General features: G+C 51.1%; 1 protein-coding gene across 1 annotated transcript in view; it reads right to left on the bottom strand.

Moving 5' to 3' along the window:
- The window catches only part of nsmaf (neutral sphingomyelinase (N-SMase) activation associated factor), a 100694-nt gene extending 92549 nt beyond the window's left edge, over nt 1–8145 (bottom strand). Inside the window, exon 1 of the mRNA XM_067980109.1 lies at nt 7930–8145. Within this exon, the coding sequence (XP_067836210.1) occupies nt 7930–7967 (38 nt within the window). The 5' untranslated portion in view covers nt 7968–8145. The remainder of the gene's footprint in view (nt 1–7929) is intronic.
- Between the last annotated feature and the right edge of the window lie 16458 nt (nt 8146–24603).

Below are 24603 nucleotides of genomic sequence, written 5' to 3' on the forward strand. Positions count from 1 at the left end.
AATGGCCTCCTTCTGTGCTATATGATTCTAACTGTTAAAAAAAGATGTCAAGTCCCTATCCCCATGGGTTACACGGCTCCGATGGATCAGTCAGACCTTAATAACCTATAATCTTTTGCTACAAACGTCACATGAATAAAATCAGTAGATCAAGATGTGGCTTTATCACATGGCTCCATCACCTTGGCATCCTATTTGACCCTGACATGAGCGTCCGACCACATATGTGCTCCATCACCAAGACTGCCTACTTCCACCTCCGTAACATCGCCGTCTCCACCCCTGCCTCAGTTCATCTGCTGCCGAAAACCTCATCCATGCCTTTGTCACCTCTAGACTTGACTACTCCAATGCTCTCCTGGTTGGCCTCCCATCTTCCACTCTCCATAAACTTGAGCTCATCCAAAACTCTGCTGCCCGTATCCTAACTCGCATCAAGTCCCGTTCATCTATCACCCCTGTGCTCGCTGACCTACATTGGCTCCCAGTCCAGGAACACCTCGATTTAAAAATTCTCAACCTTGTTTCCAAATCCCTCCATGGCCTCACCCCTATCTCTGTAACCTCCTCCAGCCCTACAACCCTCAGATCTCTGCACTCCTCCAATTCTTGCCTCTTGCATACCCCCGAGTTTAATCGCTCCACCATTGGCGGCCGTGCCTTCAGCTGCCTACGCCCTAAGCTCTGGAATTCCATCCCTAAACCTCTCTGTCTCTCTACCTCTCTCTCATTTAAGATGCTCCTTAAAACCTACCTCTTTGACCAAGCTTTTGGTCACCTGTCTCCTTATGTGGATTTTATTTGATAATCACTCCTTTGAAGCGCCTTAAGTCATTTTACTATGTTAAAGGCGTTACATAAATGCAAGTTGTTGTTATTGTTTGGTGCGCACATACTGGAAGAAGGCATGGCTTCAATACTCAACTATGTAGTGGGATTCAATTTGTTTTGAGAGGATTCTAGATAATTACCCATAGAACTTAAATTATGTGATGTATGTTTCTTATTCCTTCACAATTTGCAAGTATTTTCATGACGTTCCATAAACTGGGCTCCACAAAAAGAGGCTATTAAGAGACATTTTACCTGACAGTATATTATCAATAATGTATATTCTGCGATACATACTCCCTGTCCAAAAAAGCAGAACTTTGATGTGCAGAAAAGCAACATTTGTGGTTCAGTGTCTCGTTACCAGTGCACTATGAAGTAATATGGACATGATAGAAAATACAATGTACAGTGTATTTTCTAAAACACAATTTGTCTCAAGTACCCTACAGCTTTGATTCCCAACTGCAACATAATTCCCTTATGATACTATCCTGTGAATCACAAGCATTGTACGAGCCTCTCACAGCATTCAATATAATTTCAGCACTACCTTTAATATAGTTGCTGTTCTACAATTACATTTTGCACAACTGTGGAGTGAATGCTAAAAGGGAAGCAAAATCAAAATACAGTGAACCTCCAACAGGCACAGCGCTCACTTTTATTTTTAATACATTTAAAATGATGAAATATGAAATTTATATACATACTGGTAGATGCTGATTAAAGAAATTAAACTACTCACAAATACACAGTTACAGTGGACTTGCACAGCTAAAACTCACACTAGGTCAGACATCATTCAATGACTTATACTGCATAACAACTTGCATTTATATAGCGCCTTTAATGTAGGAAAGCGTCCCAAGGTGCTTCACAGGAGTGTAATCAGACAAAAATTGACACAGAGCCAAAGAAGGAGCTATTAAGAGGGGTGAAAGAGAAGAGAAAGAAAAAGGGAGATAGACGTATTGGGCTCAGGTCCAGAGTCGCTGCCAAAATGGACACACAAATGGACACAGAGGAAATTCAGATTACATAGATATGTCTAATTAAGGAGCTGCCAGCCCAGGAGCCACATAAGCCACTCTGCACACTTTACTCAAATAAAGGACAACACAGTTAAAAGCTGCAACTCAATGCTCTGATTCAGGTTACAAATAACTCTTGGCTGGACAACAATCAGAAAGCTATTAAATTACAACCTTATGGCTCGCACTTAATTTTTTAAAAAGTTCTTATCAATTTTCTCCCTTCCTGACAGTATTCAGTTCCACAAGCACTGGATCCCAGCTGATAACTTGTCCAACTGGCCATACCCATTATTCATCTTCGAACTATGACAATGAGCGTCAGCAGATTATTTAACTGCAGAACCATGACAATCCTATCCTCACCCTATGTCCACATTCTGCACTTCTAACATAATTTCCTGCATAGCGATCAAGTGCATAAAGTTTAGCTGATTTTCCGCTCCCTAGCTCTGATGCACTGAGAGAAAATGTAATGCCTGTCACCAGTCTGGCTGAGGCCATCAAAGAAGAGTTATTAAACTTGGAACCTTCCTGATCTCTTTGGCTCAGCTACTCATCAGATAAACTCTGTGAGCCATCAGCGAAGTACACTTAATTCTATACACAATCTATAGCGGGGTAACAAATACATTGCACAACACAGCATGAGTTTGTCTATGATCCTTCACACTTCTGAGTTTCAATTTTTGCCAAATCAATGTGGGGAAGCACTGAGCATTCTGGAGGGGGAGGGTGAACAGCCAGTAATCGTGATCCATATTGGTACCAACGACATAGGTAAAAAAAGGGATGAGGTCCTGCAAGGCGAATTTAAGGAGTTAGGAGTTAAATTAAAAAGCAGGACTTCAAAGGTAGTGATCTCAGGATTACTACCGGTGCCACGTGCTAGTGAGTATAGGAACAGGAGAATAGACAGGATGAATGCGTGGCTGCAGGGATGGTGTAGGAGGGAGGGATTTAGATTCCTGGGACATTGGGACCGGTTCTGGGGAAGGTGGGACCTGTACAAGCGGGACAGGTTACACCCGAGCAGGACCGGGACCAATGTCCTCGCGGGGGTGTTTGCTAGTGCTGTTGGGGAAGGTTTAAACAAGAGTGGCAGGGGGATGGGAACCTGAGCGGGGAGTCAGAAGGGAGTAAAGTTCAGAGCAGCAAGAGAGGGGAAGACCCAGAGGAAATTTACAATACAAATAGTACAAACAGTTGTTCAAGAACAAGTGAAAGGGAAAAGCGTAGAGCAGCGTAAAGAAAGTGTACTTTAGGCACTACAGATAAAATAAAAACTAGAAGGCGTAAGGTGATTAACCCAGCATCAAAGCTGAAGGTCAGGCGAAGGTGTGTGGCCTAACTAAGAGTTCTATATACAAATGCACAGAGTATAAGGAATAAATTAAATGAACTACAGGTTCAAATTCAAATTGGAGGGAATGACATGATAGCTATTACTGAGACATGGCTGCAGGATGGTCAGGATTGGGAACTAAATATACCAGGTTATAAGGTCTACAGGAGAGATAGGGAAAATGGAAGAGGGGGAGGAATAGCCTTAATGATTAGAGATGAAATCACTTCAATGATAAAGTGGGATATAACGAGAGGTAAGCAGCCAACAGAGACCTTATGGGTTGAATTGAGAAATAGGAAAGGATCTAAGACTATAGTGGGAGTTGTGTATAGGAGCCCTGGCAGCAGCTCTGAAGTTCTAGATTGTATAAATGCAGAGATTAGACAAGTGTGTAAGAAAGGCATAGTGGTCTTAATGGGGGACTTTAACCTTCACATAGATTGGGAAAAGCAGACTAGCAACTGTCAGAATTTCTTGAGTGTGTCCAGAATAGTTTTCTACAGCAGTATGTCCTGGAGGCAACAAGGGGGCAAGCCATACTAGATTTAGTAATGAGTAATGAATCAAATTTAGTTAACGGCTTAACTGTGCATGAACATCTATCCAATAGTGATCATAACATGATCGAGTTCAATGTAGTGTTTGAAAGGGAAAAAAGTGAATCAGCTGCTAAGATTCTAGACTTGGGCAAGGCCGACTTCAATGGGATGAGGCAGAGACTGTCCGCAGTAAACTGGGCAAATCTGTTAATGGGTAAAACAACTGATGATCAGTGGGAAATGTTTAAAGAAACATTTAACGTGATACAGAATCGGTTTATACCCCTGAGGGGCAAAAAAAAAACAGCCATGGACAACTAAAGAGGTAAGGGACAGTATAAGACATAAGGAAAGGGCATACAAAAAGGCAAAAAATGGCACAGATCCTGGCGAATGGGAAAGATACAAGGATCAACAAAGGGTCACAAAACAGATAGTAAGAGCTACAAAAAGAGAGTATGAAAAGAAACTCGCAAGGGATATCAAAACCAATACAAAGAACTTTTATAGTTATATTAGGAAAAAAGAGGGTGGTCAGGAGCAGTGTTGCCCCCTTAAAAACTGAAAGTGGGGATATTGTCATTGACAATGGGGAAATGGCGGACATGTTAAACAATTACTTTGCGTCAGTATTTACAGTCGAAAAAGAGGATAGCATGCCGGAAATCCCAAGAAAGCTTATACTGAATCGGGGACAGGGACTCGATAAGTAAAGCAACAGTAATGAAGAAAATAAAAGCACGAGTGACAAATCCCCAGGACCAGATGGTTTCCATCCCAGGGTTTTAAAGGAAGTAGGCGAGCACATTGCGGATGCCCTAACTATAATTTTTCAAAGTTCTCTAGATTCAGGAACTGTCCCTCTAGATTGGAAAATTGCACGTCACTCCGCTTTTTAAGAAAGGAGTGAGAGGGAAACCGGGGAATTATAGACCAGTTAGCCTAACATCTGTTGTGGGGAAAATGCTGGGGTCTATAATTAAGGATAGGGTGACTGAACACCTCGAGAATTTTCAGTTAATCAGAGAGAGCCAGCATGGATTTGTGAAAGGTAGGTGGTGCCTGACAAACCTGATTGAATTTTTTGAAGAGGTGACTAAAGTAGTGGACAGGGGAATGTCAATGGATGTTATTTAAATGGACTTCCAGAAGGCATTTGATAAGATGGAAGCCCATGGAATCGAGGGAAAAGTACGGACTTGGTTAGGAAGTTGGCTGAGTGAAAGGCGACAGAGAGTAGGGATAATGGGTAGGTACTCACATTGGCAGGATGTGACGAGTGGAGCCCGCAGGGATCTGTCTTGGGGCCTCAATTATTCACAATATTTATTAACGACTTAGATAAAGGCATTGAAAGTCTCATATCCACGTTTGCCGATGACACAAAGATTGGTGGCATTGTAAGCAGTGTAGATGAAAACATAAAATTACAAAGCGATATTGATAGATTAGGTGAATGGGCAAAACTGTGGCAAATGGAATTCAATGTAGACAAATGTGAGGTCATCCACTTTGGATCAAAAAAGGATAGAACAGGGTACTTTCTAAATGGTAAAAAGTTAAAAACAGTGGATGTCCAAAGGGACTTAGGGGTTCAGGTACAGAGATCATTGAAGTGTCATGAACAGGTGCAGAAAATAATCAAGAAGGCAAATGGAATGCTAGCTTTTATATCTAGAGGACTGGAGTACAAGGGGGCAGAAGTTATGCTGCAGCTATACAAAACCCTGGTTAGACCGCACCTGGAGTACTGTGAGCAGTTTTGGGCACCGCACCTTCGGAAGGACATATTGGCCTTGGAGGGAGTGCAGCGTAGGTTTACTAGAATCATACCCGGACTTCATGGGTTAAGTTACGAGGGGAGATTACACAAATTGGGGTTGTATTCTCTGGAGTTTAGAAGGTTAAGGGGTGATCTGATTGAAGTTTATAAGATATTAAGGTGAACGGATAGGGTGGAGAGAGAGAAACTATTTCCGCTGGTTGGGGATTCTAGGAGCAGGGGGCACAGTCTAAAAATTAGAGCCAGACCTTTCAGGAGCGAGATTAGAAAACATTTCTACACACAAAGGGTGGTCGAAGTTTGGAACTCTCTTCCGCAAACGGCAATTGATACTAGCTCAATTGCTAAATTTAAATCTAAGATAGATAAGCTTTTTGGCAACCAAAGGTATTAAGGGATATGGGCCAAAGGCAGGTATATGGAGTTAGATCACAGATCAGCCATGATCTTATCAAATGGCGGAGCAGGCACGAGGGGCTGAATGGCCTACTCCTGTTCCTATGTTCCCAGCACAGAACAGAGAAAATATAGCAGCCAGTTCAAAACAGCTGAGGTGGAGGCCAATGAAAGCTTCCTGGCATCTTTACCATACAGTGCATGGCTTGGAATGCAAAATAGTTGTGACTGTCATTTTTTAAAACTGATTAGTACGGCAAGTTTTATTTTGTAAATTACACCACCATTGAAGCAACTATAGAACAAAAAACCCTGTGAAATAATTTAAAACTGCAATCCTGAGGACAAGGAAGCCAACTCCTCCAACAAACAAAGGAAGAAAGCTGCAGCAAATACTGAACAGGGAGGGGATTAAAAAAACAAAACTTAGTGATTTGATACAATGTATATTTACCACAGAAAATTATCACATTATTTACACCAAATCCAAGTTTTAATACAGTAACTACCTGAAAACAAAAGGTTCTCTAAGTGCAACATATTGTGATTAAAACTTAACACAAAAGTAAGGCTTCACATGAAGAGTTGCAGCCCGGAAACCCACGGCAGGGCCTCGGGTCACGACTAATTACCGACCGACCCGCCCCCGGGACCCCCCTCACCGACCCCCGGGACCCCCCTCACCGACCCCCGGGACCCCCCTCACCGACCGACCGACCCGCCCCCGGGACCCCCCTCACCGACCGACCGACCCGCCCCCGGGACCCCCCTCACCGACCGACCGACCCGCCCCCGGGACCCCCCTCACCGACCCGCCCCCGGGACCCCCCTCACCGACCGACCCCCGGGACCCCCCTCACCGACCGACCGACCCGCCCCCGGGACCCCCCTCACCGACCGACCGACCCCCGGGACCCCCCTCACCGACCGACCGACCCCCGGGACCCCCCTCACCGACCGACCGACCCGCCCCCGGGACCCCCCTCACCGACCGACCGACCCGCCCCCGGGACCCCCCTCACCGACCGACCGACCCGCCCCCGGGACCCCCCTCACCGACCGACCGACCCGCCCCCGGGACCCCCCTCACCGACCGACCGACCGACCCCCGGGACCCCCCTCACCGACCGACCGACCCGCCCCCGGGACCCCCCTCACCGACCGACCGACCCGCCCCCGGGACCCCCCTCACCGACCGACCGACCCCCGGGACCCCCCTCACCGACCGACCCGCCCCCGGGACCCCCCTCACCGACCGACCGACCGACCCCCGGGACCCCCCTCACCGACCGACCGACCCCCGGGACCCCCCTCACCGACCGACCGACCCCCGGGACCCCCCTCACCGACCGACCGACCCCCGGGACCCCCCTCACCGACCGACCGACCGACCCCCGGGACCCCCCTCACCGACCGACCGACCCCCGGGACCCCCCTCACCGACCGACCGACCCCCGGGACCCCCCTCACCGACCGACCGACCGACCCCCGGGACCCCCCTCACCGACCGACCGACCCGCCCCCGGGACCCCCCTCACCGACCGACCGACCCGCCCCCGGGACCCCCCTCACCGACCGACCCGCCCCCGGGACCCCCCTCACCGACCGACCGACCGACCCCCGGGACCCCCCTCACCGACCGACCGACCCCCGGGACCCCCCTCACCGACCGACCCGCCCCCGGGGCCCCCCTCACCGACCGACCGACCCGCCCCCGGGACCCCCCTCACCGACCGACCGACCCCCGGGACCCCCCTCACCGACCGACCGACCCCCGGGACCCCCCTCACCGACCGACCGACCCGCCCCCGGGACCCCCCTCACCGACCGACCGACCCCCGGGACCCCCCTCACCGACCGACCGACCCCCGGGACCCCCCTCACCGACCAGCTCGACAGGTTTGTTTGGCCCAGTTCTTGGGCCTGGTTTCTATCCTAAAGCCGGGGGTTGGCGTGAAGTTGCAGCACTGCCCGCCCGCCCGCCGGGCCGGTACCGACCTCTCCTTGTGGCGCTGCTGCTTCTTCACAAATGCCATCCGGGTAAAGAAGCATCCGCAGAGACCAGGGACCGGGAGCCGAGCGAAGCCGGAGGGCCAGAGTTAGACCGCGACACAAGAAACCGGGCACACGGAGCAGAGACACTCCCACAGGAACCAGCAGGGGCACAGACTGAGAGAGACACTCCCACAGGAACCAGCAGGGGCACGGACTGAGAGAGACACTCCCACAGGAACCAGCAGGGGCACGGACTGAGAGAGACACTCCCACAGCAACCAGCAGGGACACGGACTGAGAGAGACACTCCCACAGGAACCAGCAGGGGCACGGACTGAGAGAGACACTCCCACAGGAACCAGCAGGGGCACAGACTGAGAGAGACACTCCCACAGGAACCAGCAGGGGCACAGACTGAGAGAGACACTCCCACAGGAACCAGCAGGGGCACAGACTGAGAGAGACACTCCCACAGGAACCAGCAGGGGCGCGGACTGAGAGAGACGCTCCCACAGGAACCAGCAGGGGCACAGACTGAGAGAGACGCTCCCACAGGAACCAGCAGGGGCACGGACTGAGAGAGACACTCCCACAGGAACCAGCAGGGGCACGGACTGAGAGAGACACTCCCACAGGAACCAGCAGGGGCACAGACTGAGAGAGACACTCCCACAGGAACCAGCAGGGGCACAGACTGAGAGAGACACTCCCACAGGAACCAGCAGGGGCACAGACTGAGAGAGACACTCCCACAGGAACCAGCAGGGGCACAGACTGAGAGAGACACTCCCACAGGAACCAGCAGGGGCACAGACTGAGAGAGACACTCCCACAGGAACCAGCAGGGGCACGGACTGAGAGAGACACTCCCACAGGAACCAGCAGGGACACAGACTGAGAGAGACACTCCCACAGGAACCAGCAGGGGCGCGGACTGAGAGAGACACTCCCACAGGAACCAGCAGGGGCGCGGACTGAGAGAGACACTCCCACAGGAACCAGCAGGGGCACAGACTGAGAGAGACACTCCCACAGGAACCAGCAGGGGCACGGACTGAGAGAGACACTCCCACAGGAACCAGCAGGGACACAGACTGAGAGAGACACTCCCACAGGAACCAGCAGGGGCGCGGACTGAGAGAGACACTCCCACAGGAACCAGCAGGGGCGCGGACTGAGAGAGACACTCCCACAGGAACCAGCAGGGGCGCGGACTGAGAGAGACACTCCCACAGGAACCAGCAGGGGCACGGACTGAGAGAGACACTCCCACAGGAACCAGCAGGGACACAGACTGAGAGAGACACTCCCACAGGAACCAGCAGGGGCACAGACTGAGAGAGACACTCCCACAGGAACCAGCAGGGGCACAGACTGAGAGAGACACTCCCACAGGAACCAGCAGGGGCACAGACTGAGAGAGACACTCCCACAGGAACCAGCAGGGGCACGGACTGAGAGAGACACTCCCACAGGAACCAGCAGGGACACAGACTGAGAGAGACACTCCCACAGGAACCAGCAGGGGCACGGACTGAGAGAGACACTCCCACAGGAACCAGCAGGGGCGCGGACTGAGAGAGACACTCCCACAGGAACCAGCAGGGGCACAGACTGAGAGAGACACTCCCACAGGAACCAGCAGGGGCACGGACTGAGAGAGACACTCCCACAGGAACCAGCAGGGGCGCGGACTGAGAGAGACACTCCCACAGGAACCAGCAGGGGCACAGACTGAGAGAGACACTCCCACAGGAACCAGCAGGGGCACGGACTGAGAGAGACACTCCCACAGGAACCAGCAGGGGCGCGGACTGAGAGAGACACTCCCACAGGAACCAGCAGGGGCACAGACTGAGAGAGACACTCCCACAGGAACCAGCAGGGGCACGGACTGAGAGAGACACTCCCACAGGAACCAGCAGGGGCACGGACTGAGAGAGACACTCCCACAGGAACCAGCAGGGGCGCGGACTGAGAGAGACGCTCCCACAGGAACCAGCAGGGGCACAGACTGAGAGAGACACTCCCACAGGAACCAGCAGGGACACAGACTGAGAGAGACGCTCCCACAGGAACCAGCAGGGACACAGACTGAGAGAGACACTCCCACAGGAACCAGCAGGGACACAGACTGAGAGAGACACTCCCACAGGAACCAGCAGGGGCACGGACTGAGAGAGACACTCCCACAGGAACCAGCAGGGGCACAGACTGAGAGAGACACTCCCACAGGAACCAGCAGGGACACGGACTGAGAGAGACACTCCCACAGGAACCAGCAGGGGCGCGGACTGAGAGAGACACTCCCACAGGAACCAGCAGGGGCACAGACTGAGAGAGACACTCCCATAGGAACCAGCAGGGACACGGACTGAGAGAGACACTCCCACAGGAACCAGCAGGGGCACAGACTGAGAGAGACACTCCCACAGGAACCAGCAGGGGCGCGGACTGAGAGAGACACTCCCACAGGAACCAGCAGGGACACGGACTGAGAGAGACACTCCCACAGGAACCAGCAGGGGCACAGACTGAGAGAGACACTCCCACAGGAACCAGCAGGGGCACAGACTGAGAGAGACACTCCCACAGGAACCAGCAGGGACACAGACTGAGAGAGACACTCCCACAGGAACCAGCAGGGGCACGGACTGAGAGAGACACTCCCACAGGAACCAGCAGGGACACAGACTGAGAGAGACACTCCCACAGGAACCAGCAGGGGCACAGACTGAGAGAGACACTCCCACAGGAACCAGCAGGGACACAGACTGAGAGAGACACTCCCACAGGAACCAGCAGGGGCACAGACTGAGAGAGACACTCCCACAGGAACCAGCAGGGACACAGACTGAGAGAGACACTCCCACAGGAACCAGCAGGGGCACAGACTGAGAGAGACACTCCCACAGGAACCAGCAGGGACACAGACTGAGAGAGACACTCCCACAGGAACCAGCAGGGGCACGGACTGAGAGAGACACTCCCACAGGAACCAGCAGGGGCACGGACTGAGAGAGACACTCCCACAGGAACCAGCAGGGGCGCGGACTGAGAGAGACACTCCCACAGGAACCAGCAGGGGCACGGACTGAGAGAGACACTCCCACAGGAACCAGCAGGGGCGCGGACTGAGAGAGACGCTCCCACAGGAACCAGCAGGGGCACAGACTGAGAGAGACACTCCCACAGGAACCAGCAGGGACACAGACTGAGAGAGACGCTCCCACAGGAACCAGCAGGGACACAGACTGAGAGAGACACTCCCACAGGAACCAGCAGGGACACAGACTGAGAGAGACACTCCCACAGGAACCAGCAGGGGCACGGACTGAGAGAGACACTCCCACAGGAACCAGCAGGGGCACAGACTGAGAGAGACACTCCCACAGGAACCAGCAGGGACACGGACTGAGAGAGACACTCCCACAGGAACCAGCAGGGGCGCGGACTGAGAGAGACACTCCCACAGGAACCAGCAGGGGCACAGACTGAGAGAGACACTCCCACAGGAACCAGCAGGGACACGGACTGAGAGAGACACTCCCACAGGAACCAGCAGGGGCGCGGACTGAGAGAGACACTCCCACAGGAACCAGCAGGGGCACAGACTGAGAGAGACACTCCCACAGGAACCAGCAGGGGCGCGGACTGAGAGAGACACTCCCACAGGAACCAGCAGGGACACGGACTGAGAGAGACACTCCCACAGGAACCAGCAGGGGCACAGACTGAGAGAGACACTCCCACAGGAACCAGCAGGGACACAGACTGAGAGAGACACTCCCACAGGAACCAGCAGGGGCACAGACTGAGAGAGACACTCCCACAGGAACCAGCAGGGACACAGACTGAGAGAGACACTCCCACAGGAACCAGCAGGGACACAGACTGAGAGAGACACTCCCACAGGAACCAGCAGGGGCACAGACTGAGAGAGACACTCCCACAGGAACCAGCAGGGGCACAGACTGAGAGAGACACTCCCACAGGAACCAGCAGGGGCACAGACTGAGAGAGACACTCCCACAGGAACCAGCAGGGGCACAGACTGAGAGAGACACTCCCACAGGAACCAGCAGGGTCACAGACTGAGAGAGACACTCCCACAGGAACCAGCAGGGACACGGACTGAGAGAGACACTCCCACAGGAACCAGCAGGGGCACAGACTGAGAGAGACACTCCCACAGGAACCAGCAGGGGCACAGACTGAGAGAGACACTCCCACAGGAACCAGCAGGGACACAGACTGAGAGAGACACTCCCACAGGAACCAGCAGGGGCGCGGACTGAGAGAGACACTCCCACAGGAACCAGCAGGGACACAGACTGAGAGAGACACTCCCACAGGAACCAGCAGGGGCGCGGACTGAGAGAGACACTCCCACAGGAACCAGCAGGGGCACGGACTGAGAGAGACACTCCCACAGGAACCAGCAGGGGCACGGACTGAGAGAGACACTCCCACAGGAACCAGCAGGGGCGCGGACTGAGAGAGACACTCCCACAGGAACCAGCAGGGGCACGGACTGAGAGACACACTCCCACAGGAACCAGCAGGGGCACAGACTGAGAGAGACACTCCCACAGGAACCAGCAGGGGCACGGACTGAGAGAGACACTCCCACAGGAACCAGCAGGGGCACAGACTGAGAGAGACACTCCCACAGGAACCAGCAGGGGCACAGACTGAGAGAGACACTCCCACAGGAACCAGCAGGGGCACAGACTGAGAGAGACACTCCCACAGGAACCAGCAGGGGCACAGACTGAGAGAGACACTCCCACAGGAACCAGCAGGGACACAGACTGAGAGAGACACTCCCACAGGAACCAGCAGGGACACAGACTGAGAGAGACACTCCCACAGGAACCAGCAGGGGCACAGACTGAGAGAGACACTCCCACAGGAACCAGCAGGGGCACGGACTGAGAGAGACACTCCCACAGGAACCAGCAGGGGCACAGACTGAGAGAGACACTCCCACAGGAACCAGCAGGGGCACGGACTGAGAGAGACACTCCCACAGGAACCAGCAGGGGCACGGACTGAGAGAGACACTCCCACAGGAACCAGCAGGGGCACAGACTGAGAGAGACACTCCCACAGGAACCAGCAGGGACACAGACTGAGAGAGACACTCCCACAGGAACCAGCAGGGGCACAGACTGAGAGAGACACTCCCACAGGAACCAGCAGGGGCACGGACTGAGAGAGACACTCCCACAGGAACCAGCAGGGGCACAGACTGAGAGAGACACTCCCACAGGAACCAGCAGGGACACAGACTGAGAGAGACACTCCCACAGGAACCAGCAGGGACACAGACTGAGAGAGACACTCCCACAGGAACCAGCAGGGGCGCGGACTGAGAGAGACACTCCCACAGGAACCAGCAGGGACACAGACTGAGAGAGACACTCCCACAGGAACCAGCAGGGGCGCGGACTGAGAGAGACACTCCCACAGGAACCAGCAGGGGCACGGACTGAGAGAGACCCTCCCACAGGAACCAGCAGGGGCGCGGACTGAGAGAGACACTCCCACAGGAACCAGCAGGGGCACGGACTGAGAGAGACACTCCCACAGGAACCAGCAGGGGCGCAGACTGAGAGAGACACTCCCACAGGAACCAGCAGGGGCACGGACTGAGAGAGACACTCCCACAGGAACCAGCAGGGGCACAGACTGAGAGAGACACTCCCACAGGAACCAGCAGGGGCACAGACTGAGAGAGACACTCCCACAGGAACCAGCAGGGGCACAGACTGAGAGAGACACTCCCACAGGAACCAGCAGGGGCACAGACTGAGAGAGACACTCCCACAGGAACCAGCAGGGACACAGACTGAGAGAGACACTCCCACAGGAACCAGCAGGGGCACAGACTGAGAGAGACACTCCCACAGGAACCAGCAGGGACACAGACTGAGAGAGACACTCCCACAGGAACCAGCAGGGACACAGACTGAGAGAGACACTCCCACAGGAACCAGCAGGGGCACAGACTGAGAGAGACACTCCCACAGGAACCAGCAGGGGCACGGACTGAGAGAGACACTCCCACAGGAACCAGCAGGGGCACAGACTGAGAGAGACACTCCCACAGGAACCAGCAGGGGCACGGACTGAGAGAGACACTCCCACAGGAACCAGCAGGGGCACGGACTGAGAGAGACACTCCCACAGGAACCAGCAGGGGCACGGACTGAGAGAGACACTCCCACAGGAACCAGCAGGGACACAGACTGAGAGAGACACTCCCACAGGAACCAGCAGGGGCACGGACTGAGAGAGACACTCCCACAGGAACCAGCAGGGGCACAGGCTGAGAGAGACACTCCCACAGGAACCAGCAGGGGCACAGACTGAGAGAGACACTCCCACAGGAACCAGCAGGGGCACGGACTGAGAGAGACACTCCCACAGGAACCAGCAGGGGGACGGACTGAGAGTGACACTCCCACAGGAACCAGCAGGGGCACAGACTGAGAGAGACACTCCCACAGGAACCAGCAGGGGCACGGACTGAGAGAGACAGTCCCACAGGAACCAGCAGGGGCACGGACTGAGAGAGACACTCCCACAGGAACCAGCAGGGGCACGGACTGAGAGAGACACTCCCACAGCAACCAGCAGGGGCACGGACTGAGAGAGACACTCCCACAGGAACCAGCAGGGACACCGACTGAGAGAGACACTCCCACAGGAACCAGCAGGGGCACGGACTGAGAGAGACACTCCCACAGGAACCAGCAGGGGCACGGACTGAGAGAGACACTCCCACAGGAACCAGCAGGGACACAGACTGAGAGAGACACTCCCACAGGAACCAGCAGGGACACGGACTGAGAGAGACACTCCCACAGGAACCAGCAGGGGCACGGACTGAGAGAGACGCTCCCACAGGAACCAGCAGGGGCACGGACTGAGAGAGACGCTCCCACAGGAACCAGCAGGGACACGGACTGAGAGAGACGCTCCCACAGGAACCAGCAGGGGCACGGACTGAGAGAGACGCTCCCACAGGAACCAGCAGGGGCACGGACTGAGAGAGACTCTCCCACAGGAACCAGCAGGGGCACGGACTGAGAGAGACACTCCCACAGGAACCAGCAGCGGCACGGACTGAGAGAGACACTCCCACAGGAACCAGCAGGGGCACGGACTGAGAGAGACACTCCCACAGGAACCAGCAGGGGCACAGACTGAGAGAGACACTCCCACAGGAACCAGCAGGGGCACGGACTGAGAGAGACGCTCCCACAGGAACCAGCAGGGGCACAGACTGAGAGAGACGCTCCCACAGGAACCAGCAGGGGCACGGACTGAGAGAGACACTCCCACAGGAACCAGCAGGGGCGCGGACTGAGAGAGACACTCCCACAGGAACCAGCAGGGACATAGACTGAGAGAGATACTCCCACAGGAACCAGTACGGGCACAGACCAGAGACACTCCCACAGGAACCAGCAGGGACATAGACTGAGAGAGATACTCCCACAGGAACCAGTACGGGCACAGACCAGAGACACTCCCACAGGAACCAGCAGGGACATAGATTGAGTGGAACACTCCCACAGGAACCAGCAGGGGCACAGATCAGAGACACTCCCACAGGAACCAGCAGGGGCACGGACTGAGAGAGACACTCCCACAGGAACCAGCAGGGGCACAGACTGAGAGAGACACTCCCACAGGAACCAGCAGGGGCACGGACTGAGAGAGACACTCCCACAGGAACCAGCAGGGGCACAGACTGAGAGAGACACTCCCACAGGAACCAGCAGGGGCACGGACTGAGAGAGACACTCCCACAGGAACCAGCAGGGGCACGGACTGAGAGAGACGCTCCCACAGGAACCAGCAGGGGCACGGACTGAGAGAGACACTCCCACAGGAACCAGCAGGGGCACGGACTGAGAGAGACGCTCCCACAGGAACCAGCAGGGGCACGGACTGAGAGAGACGCTCCCACAGGAACCAGCAGGGGCACGGACTGAGAGAGACGCTCCCACAGGAACCAGCAGGGGCACAGACTGAGAGAGACACTCCCACAGGAACCAGCAGGGGCACGGACTGAGAGAGACGCTCCCACAGGAACCAGCAGGGGCACAGACTGAGAGAGACGCTCCCACAGGAACCAGCAGGGGCACGGACTGAGAGAGACACTCCCACAGGAACCAGCAGGGGCGCGGACTGAGAGAGACACTCCCACAGGAACCAGCAGGGACATAGACTGAGAGAGATACTCCCACAGGAACCAGCAGGGGCGCGGACTGAGAGAGACGCTCCCACAGGAACCAGCAGGGACATCGACTGAGAGAGATACTCCCACAGGAACCAGTACGGGCACAGACCAGAGACACTCCCACAGGAACCAGCAGGGACATAGATTGAGTGGAACACTCCCACAGGAACCAGCAGGGGCACAGATCAGAGACACACTCCCACAGGAACCAGCTGTAAACCAGGCACACCCGCACAAGAACCAGCAGGGGTACAGACCCAGAGAGACACTCCCACAGGAACCAGCAGGGACACAGACTGAGAAATACACCCACAGGAACTGCAGGGCACAGAAATAAGAATTGAGTAGGCTATTCGGCCCCTCGAGCCCGTTTCACCATTCAGTTAGATCATGGCTGATCTGTACTTCAACTCCATTTCCCCAGACCCAGAGAGGAACACTCCCATATGAACCAGCTGCTTACCAAAGACACTCTCATAGAAACCATCAAGGACAGAGACTGAGACGTTCACACAGGAACCAGCAGAGGCACAGACTCAGAGACTCTCTCACTGTGATCAGCTGGAAAACAGAGAGACACTGTCATAGGAAGCAGCAGACATTTCTATGGCATCTAGCTGCAAACCAGACACTCCCACAGGAGACCCAGACCCAGAGATACTCCCACAAAAAGAGGCAGAGACACAGCCAGAGAGACACCTCCATAGGAACCAGCAGAGACACTGACTGAGAGAGATTGTTGCACAGGAACTGACAGAACAAAGACCCAGAAAAGACAGCCACAGGAACCAACAGAGACCCAGACCAAGATAAAGCTGTACAAGAACCAGCAGAAACACAAACCCAGAGACATTCCCACAGAAACCAGTAGAGACAGAGCACCCTACAGAAAAGCACAGATACGAATTGAGAGGTACTTTCATAGGAAGCAAAAGAGACATAAACCGCAACACAGCTCTACAAGAACTAGCAGAGACAGACCATCCCATAGGGACCAGCAGAGAAAAGGACCCAGAAATATTCCCACAGGAACAAAGGGGGACAGGCTTGTTCCTCAGGAACCAGCAGAGAGACAAGCTGAAAGACACTTCAACAGGAACCAGCAGAGATACAGAGCAAAAAACACTCCTACAGGAACCAGCAGCTACAGACTATCCCATAGGAACTAGCTGCAATCCATCGAGACACTCCCACTAATTTGGCAGGGGGATGGGCACCATAATGTAGCACTGGAAAGGAGAAACAAGGTGCACAAAGGATTGGGAGAGAAAGAGAGGGCGAGGACTGGCGGTGGACCGCCACAAATTGTGGAACTAACTGATGCGGAGGAGAACTCAATGGAGGCATCTGTGGTCCTCTCAATCAGAGATGGACAGACTGGGAGCTCACAGATGGCTGGTAACACAATTTAAAACATCTTTCACAAAGCTGATGACTCTATATAATCAATGCCTGAAGTATGAGAAGCTTGAGTGTGGACATTGGCAAGATTGTTATTGTGCCAAGGCTAAGTCATTTCGCTTTATTTTGTCTTCCAGGGCACTCACGTCTATAAGAACAATCCGCGGATATGGATGACGTCGATTCCGCAGAGGATCTCGTTTCTTTTAAGGATGTACCATCACAGGACATACAGCCATGCACCAGCGCTGATACTCACACTTTGGTGGGTCCTCTTCTATAGATAGTTGGGTTGTCACCTGGTGATTCACAACTCACCAGTGAGCACGAGCAGACACTCGTGGCAGGGGCAGATGTGGTGAGTCCGCGTCCAAATGTTGCTCGGCTGGACACAGATGCTGATCCCCGGGGGCAATTGTTGAGAAGGAGAATGAGTGAGGTACAGTTGCACCTTTGCGTGATACTGGAAAATGTGCTACGCACACTCTCCACAATAGCTGAGAGGCTGGAGGAGTCCAACCCCAGCATCAGTGGAGTGATGTCACATGGAGTGAACTGAATTGGCTGGACACTGGTGTCAATGATAGTGGGGACCTCAGGTAGAGGCTGAGTATAATCTTCCACTCAGTATTTTTGGTGGAAGACTCATAGAATCATAGAATGATACAGCACAGAAGGAGGCTATTCCGCCCATTATACCTGTGCCGGCTCTTTGAAAGAGCTATCCAATTAGTCCCATTCCCCTGCCCTTTCTTCATTGCCCTGCAAATTTTTTCCCTTCAAGTATTTATCCAATTCCCTTTTGAAAGTTACTACTGACTCTGCTTCTGCCACCTTTTCAATCAGTGCGTTCCAGATCACAACTCACTGCGTAAAAAAAATTATCCTCATCTCGCCTCTAGTTCTTTTGCCAATTACCTTAAATCTGTGTCCTCTGGTTACTGACTCTTATGCCACAGGAAACAGTTTCTCCATATTTACTCTATCAAATCCCTTTATGATTTTGAACACCTCTATCAAATTTCCCCTTAACCTTTGCTGCTCTAGGGAGAACAACCCCAGCTTCTCTAATCTCTCCACGTAACTGAAGTCCTGCATCCCTGGTACCATTCTAATAAATTTCTTCTGCTCCCTCTCTAAGGCCTTGACATCCTTCCTAAAGTGTGATGCCCAGAATTGGACACAATACTCCAGCTGGGGCCTAACCAGTGATTTATAAATGTTTAGCATAACGTCCTAGCTTTTGTACTCTATGCATCTGTTTATAAAGCCAAGGATCCCATATGCTTTCTCAACAGCCTTCTCAACTTGTCCTGTCACCTTCAAAAATTTGTGTACATACACCCCCAGATCTGTCTGTTCCTGCATCCTCTTTAAACTTATGCCATTTAGTTTATATTGCCTCTCCTCATTCTTCCTACCAAAATGCATCACTTCACACTTTTCTGTGTTAAATTGCATCTGCCATATGTTTGCTCATTTCACCAGTCTGTCTATGTCCTCCTGAAGTCTGTTATTATCCTCCTCACTGTTTACTACATTTCTGAGTTTTGTGTCATCTGCAAACTCTGAAATTATTCCCTGTATACCAAGTCCACGACATTAATATATGTGAAAAAGAGCATTGGTCCTAATACCGACGCCTGGGGGACACCACTGTATACTTCCCTCCAGTCTGAAAAACAATCATTCACCACTACTCTTTCTGTCACTTAGCCAATTTCTCTTCTACCTCCTCCTTTACTGTGACATTGGCAGTTTTCTGCTCTTTAGTGAAGACAGGTGCAAAGTACTCATTTAGTACCTCAGCCATGCTCTCTGCCTCCACAAAAAGATCTCCTTTTTAGTCCCTAATCGGTCCCATCCTTCCTTTGACTACATTTTTACTATTTGTATGTTTATAAAAGACTTTTGGGTTCCCTTTTATGTTACCCGCTAATCTATTCTCATACACTCTCTTTGCCCCTCTTGTTTCCTTTTTCAGTTCTCCCCTGTACTTTCTGTATTCAGCTTGGTTGTGCCTGTGATTGCCAAGAATAACCACAATGATTTATATGCCCCAATTGTGCGATTCTGGCAAAATTGGGGCTGCTCATGCCCATGGAAGAGGTGCTAAATCCATAATGTAGCAGTAAGCCCTGGTGAATTTTGTGATACACGACACGCTCCTTATTTTGAAGAAGTCATAAGCACAGAAAAGTTTGTCCAGAGAGCACACTTGGATGAGGAGCACAAAGTCCTTCAAGACAGCAATTCTTAAAGGGCTGCAGCTCGCCATAAAATTGGAAGTTTTGGTATTGACAGAACATTGGGCTAACTGTTCATAATGGTACAGTGGAGAAATGTGGGCAACACTAATCTCTTTGTTGATGAGTTATAGGTGTTGCAGCAGAAGGTGCACTAAAGGAAAGTGGCTTTATTTGGGGCTCAGGGCCACCATTCAAAAGCATGGATGCCAGCTAAATGGAAGGAGGTCGCCAACCGAGTCAATGCAGGCACCCAGTTCCCTTGTACCTGTCTGCAAATTATATCGAAATTACAACATGGAAACAGGCCATTTTGCCCAACCAGTCCATGTTATTGTTTATCCTCTGCATGAGCAGTAGTCATAATCCCATATGCCTGCTCTGTTCCCATATCTCTTCATTCCCCTTTCCTTCCACAACCTATTTAACCTATTCTTAACTGTTAACGTGGTCTGTGCTTCAATCACAACCACACAATCCTTTATATAAAAAAGTTTCTCCTGCTCTCTGTCCTAAGTCTTTCACATTTGATTTTTAATCTATGTCCCCTTGAAAAAGAAGTGTACTGGTATCAGGAGCAAAGTGAAGGTGAGTGTGCTCTTCACTTTTGCACACAATCCTTGTAAGGCTAATCATGCATTGCACATGCCGAAGTTGGGAGGTATCATTTGAAGCATTGTGCAAACCATTTCCCTTTTCTATTCTCTTTCATTGTGCTTAAACTGCAGGGTATGCTTTTCTTGAATTGGAGGTGGCAGCTGATGAACAGCAACATATGCTGAGGTGTCTAGGCTGAGGTACTCCTCTGCTGTTAAGTGGTTTCTAAACAGGGTCAACAGCCATGGATATAAATGAAAGCCCATGCATGCTGACATTTCTTTGGCAGATACCAGGTTAATATTTATTGAATGCAAACACTTTCTGTTCCTAAAGGCCACGGGGTTATTATGAAAAGCTCAGATGCACACAGGGGGTACTATGTGAGACATTTCACACTTGAGGGACCACTGCCAGCCTCTGAAAGCTGTGCATCCTGTTCAGTTGAAGCCTCTTTTCCTTGGAAAAATGATTAAGGTGGTTCCCCTTTGCAAACATAGTGGTTGTCTCTTCCCTGATGCATATATGCAATGCAGATGTTTCCAGGAGGAGTGGGGTGGGGGGAGGTGTTTGGAAGGATGCGGTAACATGAATACTTCATGCTTTGGTGACCTTCATTTCTATGGGAAGATCCAGTCCCAGATCCAGAGGTTGGTACAACTATGTGGCAGTCTGTCTTGTAAAACAGAGGTGGCAAAGACAGGACTCCTCTGACACAACGAGGTACAGGTTCTGATCATGACGGTGTGGCCAAGATGCCTCTGGGTTGTTACCACCTGCATTTGTTGGCATCTGAAAAACTCCTCATCCTCATTTCAATTATGCAGTACATTAGGAACCCCTAAAGTAATGTGTATCATGCTTCTTTGTAAGGTGCAACATTAAAGCCAGCAGAAACCAAAAATAATAAAGTACTGGCGGGGAAAAAAATGCAAAAGTGGAGAACTACCCTGCAAAATGAACAATGCATGAGCAGAATGCAGCAAAAGACACATGAAAGCACAAAAATAACAGAGGTCACATTTAGCAGGAACCTGGCACGCCCAGTTTTTATGGCGAGGCCTAAAGTTGTCAAATTCGGTATGGGGCCCTTTTCAGCTGGATTTTAATATCTAAGTTTTAATACAAAACTTACCCTGTAGTATCCTTTACGTTCAGTGTGCTAGATTAAAATGTAAGGCCCTGAAATTCTACGAGTATTCTCCTGGTCTTTTAAAAAAATTAATTCTGTGGGCGTCACTCGCAAGGCCAGCATTTATTACCCATAGTTGTTTGAATCAACTGAGTGACTTGCAAGGCCACTTCAGAGGACAGTTAAGAGTGAACCATGTTAGTGTGGGAGTGGAGTCACATATTGGGTAAGGGTGGCAGGTTTCCTTCCGAACAGGACATTACTGAATCACTTTTGCAGATACCAGGTCTTTATTTCCAGATTTAAAAAAAACTGAATTCAAATTCTCAAACTGCCATGGTGAGATTTGAAGTCATGTCTTTTGGATTATTAGTCCAGGCCTCTAGTGGGAGACCAGTGCTACACCGGAGAAACAGTGTAAACAGCTGTAAACAACTGGGGATTTCATTGGTCCCCTGCCAAAATTGCGTTCTGAGATTAAAAGAACCCCAACATAATTTTAGGGTCTCAATTTTGTGGTACAAGCGTACTCAGATGGCAGGAATTACAAAATTGTAGTCACCATGCCCCTGCTTATGATTTTGCAATTCCTGTCAGCTGAATGTGAGGTCCTGTTGGTGTGCAGTCTTGCAAAACTTATTCCTTTAAGCCATGTAAAAACTGTTTGAAGTGTGAGGTATTATTGAAACCAAAGGGTTACTTCGCAGATAGATGTTAATATTGGAATAGTTGCTAGTATACTGGAACAAATTGAAATTCTATCAGATTAAGGTGCATATAGTTTTACTACAAATTTATCATTCTGGAGGGTCAGATTGCTCTAATACATTTTCTGGTGTAGTTTTAGTGAACTGTGAAGGAAGAGTTTATATTGTATGTAAATTAAAATGTCTAATTCAGACTTGAAAGCAAGCCACTCTATATTCTTTATTGAACTACAACACTATTTAAATTATTAAAATTCATATCAAAGGAACCAAAAGACATTTTACATAAATTATGCAAACTACTGTATTCATATTAATGGGCATGTTAGAGAATTAAAAGCATAAAGTGGAAAGTGAACATTTCTGTTTCAGTCCTGTATCAGCCATCTCTCATCTATAGCCACTGAAGAGCTACAAATTGACATCAAAATAATTGAAATTCCTGGCATTTTGAATGAGAAGTGCTAAAGAGGTAAAATGAAAAGCTGCCATAATTCATCTGGTGCATTAAAACTCCAAACTTAAGACAGCTGTTAAAAAATAACTTCAGGCTGTGATGTGGAGCCAATGACAGGTCAGTGTCAAGTTTCATCTTAATAGTTTATTAATTGAATAAAAGCTTGAGAGCTCTATTAAAATTGTTGGGGATATTTCATCTGGCTGTGTAGTGGTTAATGTATTTGCAATCCTTTGTGCGCTATTTTAATTAGTTGTTAAACTGTTCAAAATAAACAAATTAACGACTGTGTTAAAATAGCACACAAAGGAATTCTGTACAAGCACATTAACCAGTGCACAACCGGAGCAAATTAAATTCCCTGAAGTAGAATTGCTGCAACCTGAAATTGAATTAAAGGTGAAATACTATTAGGAGTATTTTGCATCAAGCCAAAAATATATGTCTGCAAAACAGTAACCAGCTCAGAGTGTTAAAAGCAATGTGAAACATCGGAATCAATGGTGCAGTCCTCACATTGTTAGCACAAACCCAGTGCCATTGTCACATAGGACATCATCATCTTGTCCACAACTGCTCTCCTACTGATCCAGACAGAATGTACTTGTCATTGAAGGGACGAGGCAGGCTCGTGATTACTGGAGGTATATTGGCATAAGAAAAACTTATGGAGACCGGGAGAGCTGAGAGCAAGCTTGAAGTACAGATTGCCTCTTTTAATGTAAAGCAGCACAATGGACATCCCTGAAAATCTGTACCCTGTAACATGACTGCCAACCCAGTATTTCCATGCCCATATTCCCCGTAACGATTGTTGTCAACATTTTCTGAGGCCAAGTAGTTTGTTTGAATGACTCTAGTCTGTTTTTCACAAATATCATTCCAGTTCACAATTTGGAAATCTGGGCCTGGATTTTAACTTGGAGCTGGGAACTCAGCGGGTGGGTGGATTTGCGCGTGGGGAACCCGGAAGTCAAGATTGTGCGTTTAAATCTGCGATCGCCACTTGATTGCAGGCAATTATCTTTGCTTCCAGGTTTCATGTCACCAAGTTGTGCAGCGGGCGTACTGCGCACCCGAATGACACGATTTAATGCCTACTATTTAAAGGGACAATTCAAAAATGGATTTTGGAGGAGAAAGGAGAAATGGAATCCAGGAGAGCAAAGGGAGCTTCTATATTTACTGATGCCTCCCTAGATGTACTACTGGCTGCAGTGAGAGTCGGCTGGAGGGGGTTCCTTATCCAAGGGATGGCAGGAAGAAACCCGGTTTTGTCACCAAAAAGGTTTGGCTGGAGGTAGCACAAGAGGTGACAAGCAGAGCACGGTGCCCAGGTCTTGGCTGCAGTGCAGGAAGTGCTTCAGTGACCTGACCAGGTCTGGAAAAGTGAGTATATTTGCTGATTCACCTACTTCTAGTTGTGTACAACAACCCCCTCCCCCCCCCCCCCCCACTTCCTTCATCACACTGTCTTGGCAAGCCTACTCCATCACACCACTCCTCACACCCACTTAAATGTCACCAGCAACCATCCTTCACTTTCTATCCACTCGCTCACCTCCCCATTTATGCAACCAACACTACCACTCACCCCAAGCCTGATGCAATGTGAAGCATCTGTGTGACAGTCACCCTCTGATGCATCTGTATGATAGTCATCCTCACCCAATGCACTGCACCATCGGTTGAAGACGTCACTCACAGATTTGTGCTGTCACCCCTTGTGTGCAAAATGCAAGAGAGAGGGCGAGGACTGGCGGTGGACCGCCACAAATTGTGGAACTAACTGATGCTGAGGAGGACTCAATGGAGGCATCTGTGGTCCTCTCAATCAGAGATGGACAGACTGGGAGCTCACAGATGGCTGGTAACACAAT

This window comes from Heptranchias perlo, chromosome 3 (assembly GCF_035084215.1).
Source record: "Heptranchias perlo isolate sHepPer1 chromosome 3, sHepPer1.hap1, whole genome shotgun sequence".
Taxonomy (NCBI): Eukaryota; Metazoa; Chordata; class Chondrichthyes; order Hexanchiformes; family Hexanchidae; genus Heptranchias; species Heptranchias perlo.